The sequence below is a fragment of the Pogoniulus pusillus genome, chromosome 25 (assembly GCF_015220805.1).
Source record: "Pogoniulus pusillus isolate bPogPus1 chromosome 25, bPogPus1.pri, whole genome shotgun sequence".
In the NCBI taxonomy this organism is placed as follows: Eukaryota; Metazoa; Chordata; class Aves; order Piciformes; family Lybiidae; genus Pogoniulus; species Pogoniulus pusillus.
Window position 1 is genome coordinate 16,645,966 of NC_087288.1, and position 23,695 is coordinate 16,669,660.

The 23,695-nt window shown below is 46.2% G+C and overlaps 1 protein-coding gene across 2 annotated transcripts; it reads left to right on the forward strand.

Annotated features, from left to right (window-relative positions):
- On the forward strand, window positions 1-23,262 carry BROX (BRO1 domain and CAAX motif containing). Of its 2 annotated transcripts, none has more exons than XM_064164571.1 (13): window positions 1-360; window positions 1,670-1,800; window positions 4,154-4,260; window positions 6,286-6,382; window positions 9,530-9,625; window positions 10,675-10,747; window positions 11,055-11,160; window positions 13,580-13,669; window positions 16,750-16,835; window positions 18,336-18,417; window positions 20,253-20,403; window positions 21,792-21,951; window positions 22,804-23,262. In XM_064164571.1, exons 2-13 carry the CDS (start codon window positions 1,700-1,702, stop codon window positions 22,888-22,890), a joined length of 1,236 nt encoding a protein of 411 aa, XP_064020641.1. In that variant the 5' UTR covers window positions 1-360; window positions 1,670-1,699; the 3' UTR covers window positions 22,891-23,262. The 2 variants fall into 2 exon arrangements, with proteins under 2 accessions (XP_064020641.1, XP_064020642.1); XM_064164572.1 differs by having other exon boundaries at window positions 1-180.
- Window positions 23,263-23,695: the final 433 nt, after the last annotated feature.

Genomic DNA, 23,695 nt, shown 5'->3' on the forward strand with positions numbered 1-23,695 from the left:
GGTTGACGCACGGCCAGGAGCCGCGGCGGGGCCGGGCGGAAGCGGCTGCTACCGGGAGGCTGCCGGCGTCTGCGAGGGTCGCCTGTGCCCGAGTCGCTGGTGTCGGCGGGGCTCGGGGAGCCGGCCAGCACTGCGGATACTGCTGTGACAGGGGCTGCACGCCGGGGCGGGCGTCGGTCGGTACGTGCCGTCAGCCCCGGACAGGCTTCGGCGAGGCCTAAGGCGGCCGGCAGCGGACAGGCTCCCGCCGAACAAACCTTTCAGTGGGGGCTAAGGTGGTTTGGGGCGGCAGATCTCCGTGCCTGTCACAGGGTCTGAGGCGTGTGACGGCACCGCTCCGCTCTGCGCACCGCCGCGCAGGTGGGTCAGGATGTCGTGAGAGGCGGTGACAGATTAAATCGTGGTCTGGGTCTGCAAGACCTGGACGGCAGCAGGTCATTGTTGTTGCTGTTGTTTTATTTTCAGCCAAGCTGCAGAGTGTTTTACAGCAATGAACTCTGAGGTTCAAAAATGCATCCTTAGGTGATGGAGGCCTTGGAGAGTCTCCAGAGTCCTGCTATGTATCCTTAGGTGATGGAGGTCTTGGAGAGTCTCCAGAGTCCTGCTATGTATCCTTAGGTGATGGAGGTCTTGGAGAGTCTCCAGAGTCCTGCTATGTATCCTTAGGTGATGGAGGTCTTGGAGAGTCTCCAGAGTCCTGCTATGTATCCTTAGGTGATGGAGGTCTTGGAGAGTCTCCAGAGTCCTGCTATGTATCCTTAGGTGATGGAGGTCTTGGAGAGTCTCCAGAGTCCTGCTATGTATCCTTAGGTGATGGAGGTCTTGGAGAGTCTCCAGAGTCCTGCTATGTATCCTTAGGTGATGGAGGTCTTGGAGAGTCTCCAGAGTCCTGCTATGTATCGTTAGGTGATGGAGGTCTTGGAGAGTCCCCAGAGTCCTGCTATGTATCCTTAGGTGATGGAGGTCTTGGAGAGTCTCCAGAGTCCTGCTATGTATCCTTAGGTGATGGAGGTCTTGGAGAGTCTCCAGAGTCCTGCTATGTATCGTTAGGTGATGGAGGTCTTGGAGAGTCTCCAGAGTCCTGCTATGTATCGTTAGGTGATGGAGGTCTTGGAGAGTCTCCAGAGTCCTGCTATGCATCCTTAGGTGATGGAGGTCTTGGAGAGTCTCCAGAGTCCTGCTATGTATTGTTAGGTGATGGAGGTCTTGGAGAGTCTCCAGAGTCCTGCTATGTATCCTTAGGTGATGGAGGTCTTGGAGAGTCTCCAGAGTCCTGCTATGTATCCTTAGGTGATGGAGGTCTTGGAGAGTCTCCAGAGTCCTGCTATGCATCCTTAGGTGATGGAGGTCTTGGAGAGTCTCCAGAGTCCTGCTATGCATCCTTAGGTGATGGAGGTCTTGGAGAGTCTCCAGAGTCCTACTCAGAAAGTGTATCTTTTCCAAGAGAGTAAGGTTCTTGAGCTAAGCACATGGACAAGGTGTCTGGAAATGGTGTTTGGAATGGAAAATCAGACATCTGCTTCCTTCTGATAACATACAGATTTGCAGACTTACTTCTTCCCTAAGAATTTACATCTGAAATAGATTTTTTATGAGCTGAGGTGCATGACTGATACACCATCTTAGGTGTACCTGTTCCTGCATCTGTTCATTTCTTTCCCCACTTTAGATCTGGTGTAAACAGCAAGCCAGAAAGAAAATGACCCACTGGTTTCATCGCAACCCTTTGAAGGCTACAGCTCCTGTTGCATTCAATTTTTATGGGGTAGCTACCAGTCCTGCTGCAGGAAAAGTTTGCAAGTAAGTGTTCTTGTGATTGACTTCACTTTGCCTCTCAGATTTTGCAGGACATCTGTAGGAGTAATGGATGGTCTTCACTTTTGGTTCTGAAGAACACAGGATCACAGGATATTAAGGGTTGGAAGGGACCCAAGGGAATCATTGAGTCCAACCCCCATGCCAGAGCAGGACCACACAATCTAGCACAGATCACAGAGGAACACATCCAGACAGGCCTTGAAAGTCTCCACGGAAGGAGACTCCAAAACCTCTCTGAGGAGTCTGTTCCAGTGCTCTGTGACCCTTACAGTAAAGAAGTTCTCCCTTGTGTTGAGGTGGAACCTCCTGTGCTGCAACTCCTTGTCCTATCCCAGGGAGCAAGTGAGCAGAGGCTGTCCTCTTGCTCCTGACCAGTCCTCAGGTGTTTATCAACATTTATTAAATCCCCTCTGAGTCTTCTCCAGACTGAGCAGCCCCAGGTCCCTCAGCCTCTCCTCATCAGCCATGCCCTCCTGTCCCCTCATCATCCTCATAGCTCTCCGCTGGACTCTCTCCAACTGATCTCTGTCTCTCTTATACTGGGGAGCCCAAAACTGAACACAGTATTCAAGATGAGGTCTCAGCAGGGCAGAGTAGAGGGGGAGGAGAACCTCCCTTGATCTGCTGGACACACTCTTCCTAATACACCCCAGGATCCCATTGGCCTTCTTGGCCACAAGGGCACATTGCTGTGCCATGGGGAACTTGTTAGCCACCAGGACCCCCAGCTCCCTCTCCACAGGGCTTCCCTCCAGCAGATCACCTCCCAGCCTGCACTGGTGCAGTTTATTGTTCCTCCCCAGGTGCAGGACTCTGCACTTGTCCTTGTTGAACCTCATCTGGTTCCTCTGTGCTCAGCTCTCAGTCTGCCCAGGTCTCTCTGGATAGCCACACAGCCTGCAGCTGTCTCAGCCAAGCCTCCCAGCTTGGTGTTGTCAGCAAACTTGCTGAGCAGACGCTCTGTGCCCTCATCAATGCCATTGATGAAGACGCTGAACAGAACTGGACCCAGCACTGATCCCTGGGGAACTCCTCTGGCTACAGCTCTCCAGCTGGACCAAGATGACTAGAGAAGTGTAGGCTGAGGCAGTATGACACTGACAGCACCCGAGTGTTTAGTTACAGAGAATGAATTATCCAGTTTTCAAGTCACTGAGTGTCTGGCAAAGCCTATTATAATAATGCAGAGGCAAAGGACTAAGCATTTCATTGTCTTCATGGTGACTGTGTGTTCTTCTGCAAGAGATTGCTTAAAGCAATTTCCATAAGTGACTAAGCATGAATGTTCTATTGTAGATGCCAGTGTAATAAAAAAAATCTCAGCTTATTTAGCAGATCTGTTCTTACCTCTTCATGTGCTCAGATTATATTGCTGAAGAATGTGCCTGCTTAGTACCTCCCTTCCCTCTGTCTACACTGAGCCTCTTTCTAGTTAAAGACATCATTATTTTAGTTGGTGGTAGAATAACAGATTAATAATGGGTCTGATTATCCATTGCTATCTGGCAAAAATGGATGGTGCTTGAAAGAGGCAATCCTGTGTATCCAGAGCAGAAGGGATCTTCCTCTTAAGATTCTTTGCCTTGCCTTCAGATAACTCAGAGAGCCAATGGCATCCTGGCCTGTACCAGGAACAGTGTGGCCAGTAGGATGAGGGAGGTTATTCTGTCCCTGTACTCAGCACTGGTCAGGCCACACCTTGAGTGCTGTGTCCAGTTCTGGGCCCCTCAATTCAAGAGAGATGTTGAGGTGCTGGAAGGTGTTCAGAGAAGGGCGACAAAGCTGGTGAGGGGCCTGGAACACAAAGCCTATGAGGAGGGGCTGAGGGAGCTGGAGGTGTGCACCCTGGAGAAGAGGAGGCTCAGGGCAGACCTCATTGCTGTCTACAACTACTTGAAGGGAGGCTGTAGCCAGGTGGGGGTTGGTCTCTTCTGCCAGGCAAGCAGCAACAGAACAAGGGGACACAGTCTCAAGTTGTGCCAGGGGAGGTCTAGGAGGAAGTTGTTGTCAGAGAGAGTGATTGGCATTGGAATGGGCTGCCCAGGGAGGTGGTGGAGTCACTGTCCCTGGAGGTCTTCAAGAAAAGCCTGGCTGAGGCACTTAGTGCCATGGTCTAGATGACTGGCTAGGGCTGGGTGCTAGGTTGGACTGGATGATCTTGGAGGTCTCTTCCAACCTTGTTGATTCTATGATTCTATAACTCAATCTAGTGCTTACTTTCACTTTCTTAGCCCAAAGGAGAGTGGTATCTGTGGGTGGCCACATTCTTAATAGTACATTGTGGGGTAAAACTTCATAGATTTTTTTTTCTACTTGCCCCCTCCCCTCCATGCAGTGATTTGAGGTTATCTCGAACACGACTGTTGGAGCTCTTCACAGACTCGAGTTGTAATCCAGAAATGATGAAGAATGCAACTGACTTGTACTTCTCACTCTTGCAAGGTAGGAGCATTTCTTAGCAATACTACAGAGTTTGAGGCTTAATGATGCTTCTCAGAAGGTGTCATGTGCTGATTTTCTGTAAAGAAGCTTGTCACTTCTTGGGAAAGAGAGTATCTTTATGCCTTCTATTGCTTCATACCAGTAATGGGTATTCACCAAGACCTTTCTACAAGTCTCAGTGCACTTTGTGACCCTGTCAGTACTAAGTGTTAGCAGGCCTGGCCTCTTGCTTTTAACCTCATTCTGCTCCCTCATGGAGGAGAAAATGTTTGTCTGCCTCTTAGATTAAGCAGCAATTCACCATAAGGATAACTTGAGTCTCTCAATTAGTTGATAGGAGTCACTTTTTGATGTAAAATTCTGTTTTGCTTAATGCTAGATGATAGATCTGTTGCCAGGTTACACTTCTGCTGCTGCTTGTCCTGGATATATTGCCAACGGCTGAATGCCATAGGCATCAGAAGAGATGAGGAGATGCTCATCAGCACAGTGTCTGTATTTCAATAGTTGGTCACATCTGATGATGTACTCCCTCAAAACCTTTCTCCTACCAACATTGTGCTAACTCTGTCTTAGCAATCAGGTGCTCGGGACTGAGTTCACAGTATCACAGTATCATCAGGGTTGGAAGAGACCTCACAGATCATCAAGTCCAACCCTTTACCACAGAGCTCAAGGCTAGACCATGGCACCAAGTGCCACGTCCAATCCTGCCTTGAACAGCTCCAGGGACGGCGACTCCACCACCTCCCCGGGCAGCCCATTCCAGTGTCCAATGACTCTCTCAGGGAAGAACTTTCTCCCCACCTCAAGCCTAAATTTCCCCTGGTGCAGCCTGAGGCTGTGTCCTCTTGTTCTGGTGCTGGCCACCTGAGAGAAGAGAGCAACCTCCTTTTGGCCACAACCACCCTTCAGGTAGCTGTAGACAGTTTTCAGGACTCAGGTGGTTCCTGCAAACTGTGAGCTTTCAGCCTGTGGGAAGTGAAGCAGCTCAAACTGGTTTAGTTCCCTCAGTCTCTGGAAGGGTGTAAGAGATTGTTCAGTTGCCATTGGAATGGGCTGCCCAGGGAGGTGGTGGAGGCACTGTCCCTGGAGGTGTTCAAGCAAAGCCTGGATGAGGCACTTAGTGCCATGGTCTTGTTGACTGGATGGGGCTGGGGGATAGGTTGGACTGGATGATCTTGGAGGTCTCTTCCAGCCTGGTGGATTCTATGATCTAATGCAGCAGCCTAGATATGAAGTTAAAATAATCAGTCCATGTTGCTGCAGACAAGATTTGGAGAGGTTTTTTCAAGAAAGTCTCAGTCTTGGTCACTGAAATCTTTTGCATGTGAAAGGGAAAGTGTTTTCTGTCTTCATAAACACATGACAGCACCTAGAGCTATAACCTCAATAGCTGCTGTTGCTAGTTTTCACTTTTTGAAGTCTCGAAGTGCTGACCTGACCAAAGCCCACCTTACTTCTCCCTGAAAAATTTCTTGGGCTTGCATAGTATGAATTTCATCCCATTGACTGCTGGGTTGCTGGACCCAAAGAACCAATTTCATGTAGTCCTGGAAACAAAAGATATGACTACTACGTGAGTACATACTTACAAGTCCTTTTCCCTCTCCCTGTTGACCAGGCAGCTTTTCTTGGAATTTCCCCATCATCACTATGGTGGCAGGGACAGTCACTCACTCATCTTATCCAGCCTTATCCACCCTGTGCCTGGGTCAGTCCTAACTCCTAGCTGGTCACCCTATGGGACGTGCAGATGTCCGCAAGGTTTTCCTTGAGCCATCAAGACTCGCAGGGTCGAGTTGATAACCTGCTGAGCAAGGAGATTCTTGTAGTAACCAGATTGATTTTTTTCACATCTTGTTCTCAGGATACCAAGGAATCCAATAAAAGCCTAAGGATGTAACCTGGCTTTATTGAGGGGCACAGTGAGAAGCATTTTATTCTCATTGATCCCCATTCCTTTGTTATTTGGTTCTGTTTCTTTGAGGCTACCTGTTGGCACATTTTTTTTTTGTTCTACAGGTTTTATCCTTTCACCAGATGAATCTTCCCAAGACTGCAAGTTGAGATACATTCAGAATTTCAAGTGGACAGACACATTACAAGGACAAGTTCCAAGGTGGGTGTGCCATAGTGATGATATAATATGCAGCTCTTCTCTTCTGATCCATTATGTGTCTGCACATGCACCAGCACGAGTGTCAAGGAAGATGTCAAAGTGTAGCAAAATATTGAACACAAAGTAGTTTCTAAAAGGTTGTTGCTTTGTGTTTTGGTAATTGTTGTACTGCATCAGGTGTGCTGCCTTTATCATAGGATCACAGAGTGTTAGGGACCTTGAGTGATGATTGAGTCCAGCCTCCCTGACAGAGCAGGATCACCTAGAGCACAGGAAAGCGTCTAGGTGGGTTTTCAGTGTCTCTGGAGAAAGAGTCTCCACAGCCTCACTGTTCCAGTGCTCTCTCACCCTCACAGTGAAAAAACCTTTTCCTTATGTTTGTGTGGAGCCTCCTCTGCTCCAGCTTGCACTCACTGCCTCTTGTCTATTGCTGGACATCACTGAGCAGAGCCTGGTTCTATCATTCTGACACTCACCCTTTGCACATTTATAAACATGAATAAGGTCACCTTTCAGTTTCCTCTTCTCCAAGCCCCAGCTCCCTCAGCCTTTCCTCATAAGGGAGATGTTCCACTTCCTTCAGCATCTTTGTGAAGATGATTAATCATTTTTAAGTAAAGATGCTAGGAGGATTCATTGGGACTTAGTTGATCTACAAACTATATCTACAGTTGGCTAAGGCAGTAGTACAAAGAAGAGCCTTGACAGTGTTGGTGTAATTGACTATGGTAAGATAGTTTCCTACACTTTAAAACATTTTCATTTGGCACTATTGCCTGAACAATATCTTCTGAGTTTTCTGAAGTACAAATGTTCATATAGTCACAGAATGGTTTAGGTTGAAAGGGAACTTAGAGATCATCTAATTCCAAACCTCCCACCAAAGGCAGGGACACCTGTCCACCAGGTCACTCAAGGCCTAGAATACAATAAGAATCATAGAATCAGTCAGGTTTGGAAAGGACCACAAGGATCATCTAGTTCCAGCCCCCCTGTCATGGGCAAGGACACCCTACCCTAGATCAGGCTGGCCACAGCCCCATCCAGCCTGGCCTCCAGAGACAGGGCCTCAACCACCTCCCTGGGCAGCCCATTCCAGCCTCTCACCACTCTCATGCTGAACAACTTCCTCCTCGCCTCCAGCCTCAACCTACCCATCTCCAGCTTTGCTCCATTCCCCCCAGTCCTGTCACTCCCTGAGAGCCTGAAAAGTCCTTCCTCAGTTTTTTGTAGGCCCCTTCAGATCCTGGAAGGCCACAAGAAGGTCACCTGGGAGCTTCCTCTTCTCCGGCCTGCACAGCCCCAACTCTTTCAGTCTGTGCTCACAGCAGAGCTGCTGCAGCCCTCTGAGCATCCCAGTGGCCCTGCTCTGGACACACTCCAGCATCTCCACATCCTTCTTGTAATGGGGGCTCCAGAACTGGATGCAGTACTCCAGGTGGGGTCTCAGCAGAGCACAGCAGAGGGGGAGAATCACCTCCCTGGTTCTGCTGGCCACACTTCTCCTGATGCAGCCCAGGCTCTGGTTGTCCCTCCAGGCTGCAAGTGCACACTGCTGGCTCATGTTGACCTTCTTATTCAGCAGCATCCCCAAGTCCCTCTCCTCAGGGCTGCTCTCCAGCCACTCACTGCCCAGCCTGGATTTGTGCTTGGGATTGCCACGACCTAGATGCAGGACCCTGCACTTGGTCTTGTTGAACCTCATGAGGTTGCCTTGTGCCCACCTCTGCAGCCTGTCCAGGTCCCTCTGGATGGATCCCTTCCCTCCAGCTGGGCTGCTGCACCACATAGCTTAGCTTGGTGTCATCAGCAAACTTGCTGAGGCTGCACTCAATGCCTCTCTCCATGGCACCGACAAAGATGTTGGAACAAAGCTGGTCCCAGGACTGATCCCTGAGGGACTCTGCCTCAACCAGCCTAGCCTTGAACAGCTCCAGGGAGGGAGCATTCACCGCCTCCCTGGGCAGCCTGTTCCACTGTCTCACCACCCTCACTGTGGAGCATTTCTTCCTAATCTTCAGTCTAAATCTGCCCTCTTCCAGCTCAAAGCCATTTCCTATCAGTACAAGCCCTTGTAAAAAGTCCCTCTCCAGCTTTGCTGTAGCCCACTTCAAGTATTGGAAGAACACTATAAGGTCTCCCTTGAATGTTTCTTTTTTCCAGGCTGAATGTTAGTGAATATTTGAAGCTGCTAGTATATGTACTGCTGGTGCAAACACAGTTTGTGTTTTAAGTAGGAGTATAGACCTGTAGCCTTTTGGTTCATTCAATTGTCTCTTGCTATGGTAATTAATTGTGTTGTACAACCACACATACAAATTTATCAAGTTTTTATCTAGAAGTACTCAGAATCAGAATCATAGAATCATAGAATCTATCAGATTGGAAGAGACCTCCAAGATCATCCAGTCCAACCTACTCAGCTTCCTCAAAGCTTTTATTCCTCTTGGAAAAGAGTCTCTTGATTAGGACTCACTTCTAATCTTCTCATGGTCATGCTCATTTGTACTTGTGCCAGTAGGTTTTTTTTCTCACTCCCACACCTTTCTTGTTAAAGTTTGCTGGTTCCTAGGCTGTGCTGAGCTTGTGATTGCAAACTGACTCTTTGCAAACACCACAGTTTTATTGTCTGAACTTTCCTGCTGTTTGTACATGCTGTTTGTCTACAGTTACATAAACAGTTGCAATAGCATTCATTTGAGAGAGATGTAATAGACTCTGACTTATGAACTTAACAGCTACAGCTCTAAAGCAGACATTCCAGAGGAAGGCTTTCCACAAAATGTGCAATTAAAAAACAAAAAGGCCAAGTAAAAAAAAGATGGAAAAATGTCAGCCACACCCAAAGCTAAACAAATCTCAAGTTACTGCTTTAAAATAAAAGCTCCCAAATGAGGAGAGTAGGCATCTGAATGTGGGAGAGTGTAATGAAGAGCTCTTAAAGGGAGTGAGTAAAAATTGAAGTATCTTTTAGGCACTTCAGCATGTAGGAGCTACTCAATTAGAAATTGTTCACTTCTTAAATGGGAAATATTTATTTTATGGAGAGAAATGTCTGTTATTATCATCTGTCAGCAGAGAGAGCTTGTTAGAACAAAATGTAAAGCATTAAATTGCTTTGGGGGGGTTTTGTCTGTCTTTCTGTAGCGCCCAGCAGGATGCAGTGTTTGAACTGGTTTCCATGGGATTTAATGTTGCCCTGTGGTACACAAAATATGCATCTAGACTCGCTGGAAAAGAAGAGTAAGTGTTTTTCTTCTCTTAGTAATTCCATTGCAGTGATATTCCACTAAAAAATTCATTGGGTTGTGGAGTTTTGTCTGCTGCAGTGCATGTCCAGCTGACACAGTAGGAGTTCTAGGTGGCACTTGGCTTTCATTCGTGTGCTGGAATGTCCAAGTGCACTTCAGCTCCTTCTGGCATCCATGCACAAAGTGTACTAGGCCCATGTGACTGTGTTATGGAGGAGGTGTCAGGTATGAGTAAACCTTTCATCAGTCCTGCTCTAAATGTTCAGGTACAAAATTCAAACTCTCAAAGTAACAGCTCTGCTGACTTTTTGGTCAGAGATCTAAAGCTTTGGCTTTTAACACTGAGGTTACTTTCTACTTGAAAGTTGCTACAACATCTCATGTTTCTTTTTTCAAGTGAGTTCTATTTGATTATTTAATTGTTGGACACTGTAAGAAACTCGTTCACCATGAGGGTAGCACAGCAGGTTACTTAGAGAGTTGATAGACTCTCCATTCTTGAGGGATTCATCTAGACAAAGATGTCCAGAGCACCTGATTGCTAAGACAGAGTTAGTACAACATTGGTAGGAGACAGGTTTTGAGGGAGTACACCATCAGAGGTGAGCATCTATTGAAACACAGGCACTGTGCTAATGAGCACATATATATCCAGGACAAGCAGCAGCAGAAGTGTAACCTGGCAACAGATCTATCATCTAGCATTAAGCCAAACAGGATTTTACACCAAAAAGTGACTCCTATCAACTAATTGAGAGACTCAAGTTATCCTTATGGAGAATTGCTGCTTAATCTAAGAGGCAGACAAACATTTTCTCCATCAGGGAGCAGAATGAGGTTAAAAGCAAGAGGCCAGGCCTGCTAACACTTAGTACTGACAGGGTCACAAAGTGCACTGAGACTTGTAGAAAGGTCTTGGTGACTACCCATTACTGGTATCTATTGTTGCTGATAGTCCTTCTCCAAAGCAGAAGGTAGGACTCAGTGGCACCTAGAGGTCTTTTCTAACTGAAATTTCATTGTTTGCTTCTATATTCATAGTATAACAGAAGATGAAGCAAAAGATGTTCACAGAAGCCTGAAGATAGCAGCTGGGATTTTTAAACACTTGAAGGTAGGAAAACTCTTTGCTGTCTGTTCTTGGCCTCCAACTTTTTGTCTTAGTAAATCCTTCAAACTACCTGAATGAAACAGGACAAAGAGTATGGAAGATGTTGTGCTACGACTCAATCCCTGCTACCATCTCCCAGTGGCAGTGGAAGAGTAATCTGTTTGTTTGGCCAGTGGTGTATGCCACAGTGCAGTCAGCTATCTTGGGACCTTCACTAGGTGTCCCACCCAGTTAGGAATAAAGGTCTTGCATTTCAGTGGCAGCAGTGGTATTAAGCCTAAACTAACTCTGAGACTTGCTTTGTGCTTAGGAAAGTCACATTCCCAAACTGATTACGCCTGTAGAAAAGGGAAGAGATTTAGAAGCTCGACTTATAGACTCTTACATCATCCAGTGCCAAGCTGAAGCTCAAGAAGGTATCTTCAAATACACTTTTGTTGGGTTTGGGTAATGACAGTCTTTGTGGGTTACTCTTGTCTCATGAAGTCTGCTTTGCAGCAATGTCATTGTTTTTTTCTCTCCTGAAGTATTGTGGTTTAGTGGGGCAGGTTGCTTTTAAAGAAAATTAAGTTACAGTTATAGGAGGATGCCAAAAATTAGTCTGATCATAGAATCATAGAATCAACCAGGTTGGAAGAGACCTCCAAGATCATCCAGTCTAACCTATCACCCTGCCCTATCCAATCAACCAGACCATGGCACTAAGTGCCTCATCCAGTCTTTTCTTGAAGACCCCCAGGGACAGTGCCTCCACCACCTCCCTGGGCAGCCCATTCCAATGGGAAATCACTCTCTCTGTGAAGAACTTCTTCCTAATATCCAGCCTATACCTACCCTGGCACAACTTGAGACTGTGTCCCCTTGTTCTATTGCTGGTTACCTGGCAGAAGAGGCCACCCCCCACCTGGCTACAATGCCCTTTCAGGTAGTTGTAGACAGTAATAAGATCACCCCTGAGCCTTCTCTTCTCCAGGCTAAACAGGCCCAGCTCCCTCAACCTCTCCTCATAGGATTTGTGCTCCAGGCCCCTCACCAGCTTAGTTGCCCTTCCCTGGACATGTTCCAGCACCTCAACATCCTTCTTGAATTGAGGGGCCCAGAACTGGACACAGCACTCAAGGTGTGGTCTGACCAGTGCTGAGTACAGGGGCAGAATAACCTCCCTTGTCCTACTGGCCACACTGTTCCTGATGCAGGCCAGGATGCCATTGGCTCTCTTGGCCACCTGGGCACACTGCTGCCTCATCTTCAGCTTACTATCTATCAGTACCCCCAGGTCCCTTTCCTCCTGACTGCTCTCCAGCCACTCAGTCCCCAGCCTATAGCGCTGCTTGGGGTTGTTGTGGCCGAAGTGCAGAACCCTGCACTTGGCCTTGTTACAAATGGAACCACTCTGGAAGAACTCATATGTGACATTCTTCCCCTCTTCTTTTTTCATCTTTCATGCAGTCTTTTGACCACCAATCTCACCTAACATAAGTTCCCATTTTGCAGAACTACACAATGCATCTGTGCACCTAAAAGGTCATTGTGTCCAAGCCCCCACAGTCAATAAAGATATCCCCAACTAGATCAGGTTGCTCAGGGCTCTATCATATTTGACCTCCAGGGATGGAGCCTCAAACACATCCCTGGGCAACCTGTTCCAGTATTTCACTACTCTCATTGTAAGGAACTTCCTCCTTATATCCAACCTAAATCTACCCTGCTCCAGTTTAAAACCACTGCCCCTCATCCTATCACTACAAGCCCTTCTAAACAGTCCCTCCCCAGCTTTCCTATAGTCTCCTTCAGATATTGAAATTCAGCTATAAAGGTCTCCCTGAATCCTTTTCTTCTCCAGACTGAACAACCGAAACTCTTTCAGCCTCTTCTCACAGGAGAGGTGCTCCAGCCCTCTGAGCGTCTTTGTGGTGCTCACTGGACATGCTCCAGCAGGTCCATGTCCTTGTGTTGGGGACCCCAGAGCTGGGCACAGTACTCTGGGTAAGGTCTCACAAGAGCAGAGTGACAGAATCACCTCTCTCAGCCTGCTGGCCACACTTCTTTTGATGCAGCCCAGAATGCACCAAGTTTACAAGCTCACAGGATATTAGGGGTTGGAAAAGACCCAAGGAGATCAAGTCCAACCTCCCTGCCAGAGCAGGACAATCCTATCTAACACAGATCACACAGAAACACATCCAGACAGGCCTTGAAAGCCTCCAGAGAAGGAGACTCCACAACCTCTCTGGGAAACCTGTTCCAGTGCTCTGTGACCCTTACAGTCAAGAAGTTCCCCCTTGTGTTGAGGCAGAACCTCCTGTGCTGCAACTTACACCCATTGCTCCTTGTCCTATCCCAGGGAGCAGTGAGCAGAGCCTGTCCCCTCCACTCCTGGCAGCCTGCAGATACTTAGAAACATTTATCAGATCCCCTCTGAGTCTTCTCCAGACTAAACAGCCCCAGGTCCTCATCAGCCATGCCCTCCAGTCCCCTAATCATCCTCATAGCCCTCTGCTGGACCCTCTCCAACAGATCCCTGTCCCTCTTCAACTGGGGAGCCCAAAACTGAAGTCAGTATTCAAAATGAGGTCTCACCAGGGCAGAGCCTTGACTTTAAAATATCTGCAGCTTCTGTTTACTACCCTGAGTTCAGACTGAACTTCCTTCAGCTTTCCTATTAATTTGTACTGATCCTATCCAAGAAACAATCCATCTTTAGCCTGCAGTTGAACTGCACAATACCTGTTTTCTGCTCACACCGTGGGGTTTTTAAAATGCTGAATGCCTCTGCTGATTGGATCTGACATTCCAATTAAACCTGAACGCTGTGGTGTGGAATTTCTTTTTCAGTGACAATTGCTCGGGCTATTGAGCTGAAACACAATCCAGGGCTAATAGCTGCTCTTGCTTATGAAACAGCTAACTTCTACCAAAAAGCTGGTAAGTGACTTGTTTTGTATCCTTGGTGACCTGGTCTATGCTTCCTTGCCAGCAGACATGCTTCACCCACCCATCAGCTGTGATATCACCACTGTCTCTCAGTGGATGTACTTTGTGTATTTAGCTTCTATTTAGTGTATTTAAAGCCTCAGTTATCAGTGTCACAGATATATTTTGGTAAGGCCTCTTTTATCTTGTGGGAATTTTTTCTTCAAACTAGTGGTGGGAAACGTTAGTGAGGGGGGACAGGGCAGAGTAATGTCTTGAGAACGTGGCTTGATGTGAATGGGAATATGTTTTAGCTGCCTTTGGGCAGAAGATTATGATGCAGACTGTAAAGTGTGTAGCAGGTTAGTTATGTACATCCTTCCAGATGAGAAGGCTGGGCTGTGAGCTTACTGAGGCAAGTGCAATCAGTGCAATAATATGGGAGTCACTACAGGAGATAGACTATTGTAGTGTACATAGGCTTTTATAGAACATAGATTCATTCCCATTGGAAAAGCCCTTTAAGAGTCATAGAATCAACCAGGTTGGAAGAGACCTCCAAGATCATGCAGGCCAACCTAGCACCCAGCCCTAGCCAGTCAACCAGACCATGGCACTAAGTGCCTCAGCCAGGCTTTGCTTCAACACCTCCAGGGACGGTGCCTCCACCACCTCCCTGGGCAGCCCATTCCAATGCCAATCACTCTCTCTGCCAACAACTTCTTCCTAATATCCAGCCTAGGCCTCCCCTGGCACAACTTGAGACTGTGTCCCCTTGTTCTGTTGCTGCTTGCCTGGCAGAAGAGACCAACCCCACCTGGCTACAACCTCCCTTCAGGTAGTTGTAGACAGCAATGAGGTCACCCCTGAGCCTCCTCTTCTCTAGGCTAAACACCCCCAGCTCCCTCAGCCTCTCTTCATAGGCTTTGTGTTCCAGGCCCCTCACCAGCTTTGTTGCTCTTCTCTGGACACCTTCCAGCACCTCAGCATCTCTCTTGAATTGAGGGGCCCAGAACTGGACACAGTACTCAAGGTGTGGCCTGACCAGTGCTGAGTACAGGGGCAGAATAACCTCCCTTGTCCTACTGGCCACACTGTTCCTGATGCAGGCAAGGATGCCATTGGCTCTCTTGGCCACCTGGGCACACTGCTGGCTCATGTGCAGCTACTCTCTTTCAGTACCCCCAAGCCCATTTCTTCCTGGCTGCTCTCAGCCACTCTGTCCCCAGCCTGTAGTGCTGCTTGGGGTTGTTGTGGCCAAAGTGCAAAACCCTGTGCTTGGCCTTGTTAAATCTCATCCCAAAGAGCATTGATCCCAACCATGATGTAACTCTGCCATGTCTTCTGCTAAACCATGTTCCTTAGCATCACACTTATGCATTTTTTAAACACCTCCAGGGATGGAGATTCAGTCACCTCTCTGGGGAGTGTGCTCCTGTGTTTGAGAATCCTTTCAGTCAAGAAGTTTCTTCTAATATCCAATCTAAACTTCCCCTCATGCAATTTGAGGCTATTTCCTCTTATCCTATCACTTACTACTAAGGAGATGAGATTAACCCCTACCTCACTAAAGCCTCCTTTCAGGTTGTTATAGAGAACAATGAGGTCTGCCCTAAGTCTCATCTTCTTCAGATTAAACAACCCAAGTCCTCTCAGCTGTTCTGCAGACCCTTCACCTGCTTTGTTGCCCTTCTCTGGACACACTCCAGCACCTCAATATCTTTCTTCTAGTGAGGGATCTTGAAACTGAACACAGTACTGAAGGTGTAGTCTCACCAGTGCTGAGTACAGGGGGACAATCACTTCCCTGGTCCTGCTGGAAAGGACTTTGTGGCTGTAAACTAGGAATGAGCTTTGAAATGCTGCTTAAAAATACTTAAAAGCATTATCATAAAACCATAGATTGGTTTAGGTTGGAAGGGACCTCAAAGATCATCCAGTTCCAACCCCCTGCCACAGGCAGGGACACCTCCCACTAGAACAGGTTGCTCAAGGTCTCATCCAGCCTGGCCTTGAACACCTCCAGGAAGGAAGCAGCCACAACCTTGCTGGGCAACCTGTGCCAGTGTTTCACCACCCTCACTGCAAAGAACTTCCTCCTAACATCTAGTTTGAATCTCCCCTCTGCCAGTTTAAACCCATTACTCCTCTTCCTATCATTACAAGACCTTGTCAATAGTCCCTCCCCGGCCTTCCTGTAGGCCCCCTTCAGATACTGGAAGGCCACTCCAAGGTCTCCTCAAAGCCTTCTCTTCTCCAGTCTGAAGAGCCCCAACTCTCATAGCCTGTCTTCAGAGCAGAGCTGCTGCAGCCCTCTGAGCATCTTCATGGCCCTCCTTTGGACTCACTCCAACAGTTCCATGTCCTTCTTGTGCTGGGGGCTCCAGAACTGCACACAGTACTGCAGGTGGGGTCTGAGGTGAGCAGAGTAAAGGAGCAGAATCCCCTCCCTTGCCCTGCTGCCCACACTGCTCTTGCTGCAGCCCAGCACACAGTTGCTGTCTGGGCTGTGCTCACACTGCAGGCTCATATTGAACTTTTCATCACCCCAGATCTCCAGGTCCTTTTTCTCTGGGTTGCTCTCAGCCATTTGCCACTCAGCCTGGCGTTGTGCTTGGAACTGTGCTGACCCAGGTGCAGAACCTTACACTTGGCCCTTTTGGATGTCACGAGGTTAGCCTGGGCCCTCCTCTCCAGCCTGTCCAGGTCCCTCTAGATGGATCCCTGCCCTCTAGCAAGTTGACTGTGCCACACAGCTTGGTGTCATCTGCAAACTTGCTGAGGGTGCACTGATTCCTCTGGCCATATCATTGACAAAGATGTTAAAGAGCACTGGGCCCATTGCTGTTTAATCTTCCAAACTTAGTGGACAGCAGTGTCAGGGGCTCTAGAGACAACTGCTCAATAAACTGGATTCTTATTTTGCTCACAGTTTCTCTGTGCCTTCTCAGGATTAGTTTGTCCCTTCTTTTCTGGCTGTGTTATGGTTAATATCTATCACTAAGCATACAAATTCTGGTCTTTGAGTGTGGGAGTAGGGCTTTTTTTCAGTGGAAATGTCTTAAAGAACAACTTTACATATGTCTTCATAGATCAAACATTATCCAGTTTGGATCCAGCCTATGCAGGTAAATGGAGGAAGTACTTAAACTTGAAGACCTGTTTCTATATGGCTTATGTAAGTACTTCATCTGACAGCAGTTTTTTCATGCTTTTAATGTTTCAGCCTTTTTTAATGTTGTTTAAGGGTTAGTTAGGGAAGGGGGATTAAGTACTGCCTTGACTTTCTATTTTGGGAAGAGCAACTGTGCATCAGTGGCATTGGGGATGTTTTTCTTGAGCCAAGTGAAATGACTTCAGTAATTCAGTGTGGCATTTATTGTGATCACATATTGTTAAATGCAGCAACTGAAGGTGAGCATTAAGTCTTACCTTCCATTGTCTGCACTGCAATCTGGCACAGTCCAGAGCTGATCATCTTTCTGAAGCCCCTGAATGAAAATGCATCAAGTAATGTTGGACACTGTTCCAAGTGCTGTCCCTTTTTGCATGACTGATCTCTTAGTAAGTGCAGAGGTCCTCCTGGGATCATCAGCTGCTCAAACTGTTTGTTTTTATTCTTGTAGCTTGCCACAGGCTGTCTCTTGGCTCTTCCACAGTGCCAAAAAGGCCCAAACTAAGCATTAAACACACTTGTCTTTCTCTTACATTAAAGCTGTATCTAAAAGCATGTCCCTGGAGCTGTTCAAGGCAGGATTGGACGTGGCACTAGGTGCCATGGTCTAGCCTTGAGCTCTGTGGTAAAGGGTTGGACTTGATGATCTATGAGGTCTCTTCCAACCTTGGTGATACTGTGAAACTGTGAAAAGCAACTTGCCTTATTATATGTGTGAGAGCTGAGGGAGAGTCAGAGCTGTGCTATTTTTTCTTGTTTGTTTTTGGGTTGTTTGGGTTTTTTTTTGATAGTTTTTTGATTGTTTGTTTAATTTGTGTCATTGCAAGAAGGGCAATGGTAGCTTTAGGTAATACTTGCTATCCTGTGAGACCAAACATCAAAGGAAGGTATGCAAGGTAGACATCAGTTCATGGAATTGTTCCTGCACTTATGGAATTTAGTATTTAAACTCCACAACTGATAATAAAAAAGAAGCAATTTTGTTCTCACTAGAATACTGTCTTTAAGCATAAGTGAGACATAATGGGACTTTTTGGGGTGGGAGTTATCTGGAGTATAGCAAAATATCTCAAGCAGCAGAAGACATCTTCTGGATTCAGTGGTGTTTGTTGCAGTTTCAGTTCTTGAGTGTTCAGGTCTTTGCTTTGTAAACTTGACTGAGGTTTGTCCTCCTTCTCTGATGGGACTTAATGCTGCACATCTGATACAGTGAGAGAGAGAGGATTGAACTAGACTGTGTTACAGTGCTTTTGGTACAACAGTCTCCATGATGCTCAAAGTTACTCTTGGTTAGACTTGAGACAGCTTGTTTCATATCTGCCTCGAGGTGCTGATGTTGAACTGCGTTGTTCAACAATGCTGCTTTTGACCTGCCTTCCCAAGTTGTCAGTATCTGCAGGGAACAGCAACTTCAGAGAAATCAACTCTGATGTAAGAAAGAGGAGAGAACTGGTGTAGGAAGTGCCCAATGGTTTTGGTAATGATTTTGTCCTCTCCCATCAGGCATACTGTTACCACGGTCAGACTTTACTGGCAAGTGATAAATGTGGGGAAGCAATCAGATCTCTGCAGGAATCAGAAAAATGTAAGTACAATTCAGACTGGGTCACAGGGTCTGATCACGGCATGCCTGTTCTGTTTTACTATCCTGTGTGGCATCCTGGCCTGGATCAGGAAGCGTGGCCAGTAGGATGAGGGAGTGTACTCAACACTGGTCAGGCCACACCTTGAGTGCTGTGTCCAGTTCTGGGCCCCTCAATTCAAGAGAGATGTTGAGGTGCTGGAAGGTGTCCAGAGAAGGGCAACAAAGCTGGTGAGGGGCCTGGAACACAAAGCCTATGTGGAGAGGCTGAGGGAGCTGGGGGTGTGCAGCCTAGAGAAGAGGAGGCTCAGTGGGGACCTCATTGCTGTCTTCAACTACCTGGAAGGGAGGTTGTAACCAGGTGGGGTTGGTCTCTTCTCCCAGACAACCAGCAACAGAACAAGGGGACACAGTCTCAAGTTGTGCCAGGGGAGGTCTAGGCTGGATGTCAGGAGGAAGTTGTTGGCAGAGAGAGTGATTGGCATTGGAATGGGCTGCCCAGGGAGGTGGTGGAGTCACCATCCCTGGAGGTGTTCAAGCAAAGCCTGGCTGAGGCACTTAGTGCCATGGTCTGGTTGATTGGTTAGGTCTGGGGGATAGGTTGGACTGGATGATCTTGGAGGTCTCTTCCAACCTGCTTGATTCTACGATTCTATGATTGTTTGGCTTCCCATAAAGGTAAGATTTTATCTGTCATCTGATGATAGTCCAGCACACTTTTGCATACAGGCAATATAGCCTTTTTTTTTTTTTTTCAATCTTACCAAATAATGTCTTTCATAACAGTGCTGCAGAAAATTTCATCCTCACCTCTCAGCCTGTTCAAGACTGGCTTTGAGCTGCCTGCAGTACAGTGTTAAAATCAATTGCGTGGTCATGATGTTTTCTGGCCTGTCTGTTAAGTTACTGCAGCCTTTTCTGCTTTGGAGGTCATGCTGGTTTATGTTAAACAGTAAATCTAGACCACATGCATTTATTCATAAACAGCTCTCAGTAACCTATCTCCCTTTTCATTCATTTGAAAGGTAGATTAAGGGAAGTTTGCAGTAGTTCATGGCCTTCTGCCTATCCTTCTCAAAGCTGTTGCTACCCCAACAATCTGCACTGTTTAACTACCACAATGTGTGAAACATGCTTAAAGAATCAGTAAAAAGTAAATAACAGTAGAAGTAACAGTAAATAATCAGTAAATAACAGTAAATAACAGTAAAAGTAACAGTAAATAACAGTAAATAATCAGTAAAAGTAAATAACAAGGATTTATTAAGCACAAAATTGTTTCACTTGCAGTAAAACAAATAGTGCCTGCTATTCAGAGTGCTCCTTTTCCCACTCCATTCTAAGTGTTCATTTTTGGGCATCAACCCTGTATCAATTTTTGGGCATCATCTATATACTCTTTCTTTTTTCCAGCCACGTGGCACAGTTTTTGTGGTGGTTGTTAATTTTGGCTGATGCATAAAAGTGCTTGGAGGTGGTGGAGTCACCATCCCTGGAGGTGTTCAAGGAAAGCCTGGATGAGGCACTTAGTGCCATGGTCTGGTTGACTGGCTAGGGCTGGGTGCTAGGTTGGACTGGATGATCTTGGAGGTCTCTTCCAACCTGCTTGATTCTATGATTCTAAAAAGCTTTCTTTTTTCTTCACCTGATCCTAGACACTTTTTCAGTGCAGTAAATCTTGGCTGGAAGTACTACCTTAGAACAAGCTTATTTTTGTTTGACAGAAGGCAGAAGCCAGAATAGATTCTGATACCTCCTTAAACTGAAACACTGTAGATCAGAACCACAATTTAGCAGAATCATGTAAATGATTTTTATTACTTTTCTTTCTTGCAAAGTTTTTGCCAAGGCTGAAGCACTGTGCAAAGAATATGGAGAAACTAAAGGGCCTGGAACTACTGCCAAACCTTCTGGACATCTCTTCTTTAGGAAGTTGGGAAGTTTGATTAAGAACACACTAGAAAAATGCCAGAGAGAGAATGGATTCATGTAAGTAGTTTGTGGTTGGTTTCAGTACTCTATATGAACTGGTACTGCATTTATTTCAAGATGAGATGGTAAACTTTACTCTCCAGTTCTTACAGTCTTGTAGGGCAGGGCTGTAACTTGAAGAGAAATTTGCAATCCTGTCATTATCCCTTAGCAGATTGGCTGTGGGTCTGTGCTATCACACTCTGTGTTCTGTGCCAGTTAGCAGAGTAGGTTGGACTGTCATGCTGGAGAAAGTTAAGTATTCTTCAGCCACTTTGTTTCTTTTCCTTCTGCACAACTGAAAGTCCTGCAGAGGTTGCTGTGTAGCTCTGAGGCCTTCTTCCCAGCTGCTGGGATCTGGTAGGCAAGAGGACAGAGGGGAGATGGAGAAGCTGATTGTGCTTTGCTAGCAAGGAAGGTGAAACACAATCATGCCTTCATTGGAGAATATGCTTAGGGTGCTAGGACCTTTACCAGTGTAGTTACTATTATGAGCAAGGCTTTCTCTTAGTAAATGACCCTTCCAAAAAGAGTTTGGAAACAATTTAAAACAGCAATAGTAGTTTGGCTTTAAAGTTCTTTTGCACATTTCTTTCTCCTCTCCCCTCCTCTTAAACCATAGTATTCCTTAATAGATTTGTTATTTCCCTTTATATGATATTTAAAGACCTGCATGGCAAGAAAAGAATTGTCAAATGCATCAAGCTGAACTGCAAACAGGAAAACCAATTCTCTACTCTGCTTTGGCTCCAATAACCATTGTCATAGTTTACAACAACAGCATACAGGAGATTTCAACAATCCATGTCCCTCTAGAAACAAACTTTGAAAGAGAAACCAGATAACCAATGACTGTTTTGGGAGATGTGCCTGCCACAGAGCTCTGCTGCAGCACAGGAAATAAGGTAGCATGTGTCAGTATTTGTCAGTTTTCAGCTCTTACTGGTTTGCTGAGAGTAGATTAATACCTTCATTCAGGCTTTGTGTTGTAACAAGTCTTTGTGGATGGTGCAGTGTCATTGCTTTTACTCCCTGTGGCACAGTAAGACTGATTCAGGAAAAGAGCTGTCCTCTGTCTTTCTTGGGAAGCATTTTAATTCTTCATTTGGATTTTGAAGGTCTTTCTGGACAAAAAGTGCTCTTCTCATTGAAGCACTGGAATAATGGTTATCAAGTAGGAAAAAAACTCACCTAGCAAGTAGGGGATGAACAATACCAAGAAGGAATTGCTTTTGTTCTTGTGAGTGTTGCTGAGAGAATGCATGTTGGAGGGTGCCTTAATGACAAGAAAGAGAGCAGCAGTGATTGCCACTGTAAAAACCCAGATAGTTTCTCTTTAGAATTGCAAGCCAGACTTGCAGAGAGAGTGCAGTGTATTTTAAATACATTGCTGTCTTCTCTTACAGCTATTTTCAGAAGGTGCCAGCAGAGGCTCCCCAGCTGGAACTGAAAGCAAACTATGGCTTAGTAGAGCCTGTTCCCTTTGAATTCCCTGCCTTGAACGCACACTGGACTCCTGAAACACTTGCAGCATTTGATCTCACCAAGAGGCCAAAGGATGACACTGTAAGGAATCTCATGTACTCTTCTTTCTCATTAGCCTTATTCTGCCTAGAATATGGAGTTGCTCTTCTGTCCTGCTCCCCATCTCAGTGTAGACATGTGGCTACGACCTGAGCTCACATTTCATAGTATCATAGTATCATAGTATCATCAGGGTTGGAAGAGACCTCACAGATCATCAAGTCCAACCCTTTACCACAGAGCTCAAGGCTAGACCATGGCACCAAGTGCCACGTCCAACCCTGCCTTGAACAGCTCCAGGGACGGCGACTCCACCACCTCCCCGGGCAGCCCATTCCAGTGTCCAATGACTCTCTCAGTGAACTTTCTCCTCACCTCCAGCCTAAATCTCCCCTGGTGCAGCCTAAGGCTGTGTCCTCTTGTTCTGGTGCTGGCCACCTGAGAGAAGAGAGCAATCTCCTCCTGGCCACAACCACCCCTCAGGTAGTTGTAGACAACAATAAGGTCACCCCTGAGCCTCCTCTTCTCCAGGCTAAACAATCCCAGCTCCTATCATTTCTGCTGTGATAGGAGGCAAGTTGGTTCACCTCTCTGCCACATTGGCAGCATCTGCAAATTAAGAGTATTTGTTCCTAAGTCCTGGTTAGGAGGAAATTCTTCAATGTGTATAAGCTGCTGAAATATTACAGGAGCAAAATTATTTTTAGAAAAGGATTAATTTAAGGATGCTGAAGTAAGTAGAGAATATTTGGCCTTTCCCCTTTACCTAAGGCTTGCTCCAAGTCTTCAGCCTTGAAAAGAGAGGGGACTGTGAGACTGGAATATGTAAAGTTAGCACTGTGCAGACACAGTGTTTTGTACTTGTGGTATTTAGTTGTTTCTTTTTGTTTGCAGGCTAAACCAAAACCAGATGAAGAAGTAAAACCTCTGAAGGAACCAGATATAAAGCCTCAAAAAGACAGTGGATGTCAGATTTCTTAAGTGCCATTAAGTGCTTTGAATTCACTTTGTATTAAGTGGACTTTGGGGCTTTGGTTTTGATCTCACTTTTCCTAATTCTTCTTTTTTGTTTTTAATTTAGAAGACTAATTTAATTTAGTTAGGATGCATCCATCTTGCTTGAGAATGTGGTGGATTTCTAGCAGTTTATTTATACCTGAATCATTTGGAGGGTTTAGTGGGATATTGTAGGATGAGTGGGCTTAAATGTTCCTATTGTGCCTCTAGAGGGTTGCTTTTTTTGTGGGGCTTTAGTTTCTACCCACAAATAGCAAAGGAAGTAGCCTGATTGTAAGGTATGAGGATTTTTCTATTAAATTATATGCTCTGTAATGGCAAATTCTGCAAACAAAAGCTTGCAGGAGCGATTCTATTCATTCAGGTTTTGTCACTGAGGCTTAACACCCTGTCGTGTTCTGCTCACTTCATTGTAGGAGTGAGCCAAAAGAGAGAAATCAATCTGAGTTTGGTGTGTAACACCCCCATGGTATTTCACAGAACCTGGAAAAACCTTCAGTTCTGCATAACTAGAGCACAACTTATATCCTGAAAACATTAGCTTGTCTCCTCTATTGACAAGGGTTCTTGGATTAGGATGTGTAATAAGGTACTTTAGCTTGTCTGTTCTGCAATTCAAGTCTTATAATTGAAATCATTTAGAGATTTAGTTTAGAAAAAGAATGCATCACAGTGTCAGTCACTCCAAGTTTTGCAAGCTGAGTTTGAGAGAGTGATTTGCCATTGGAGTGGGCTGCCCAGGGAGGTGGTGGAGTCACCGTCCCTGGTG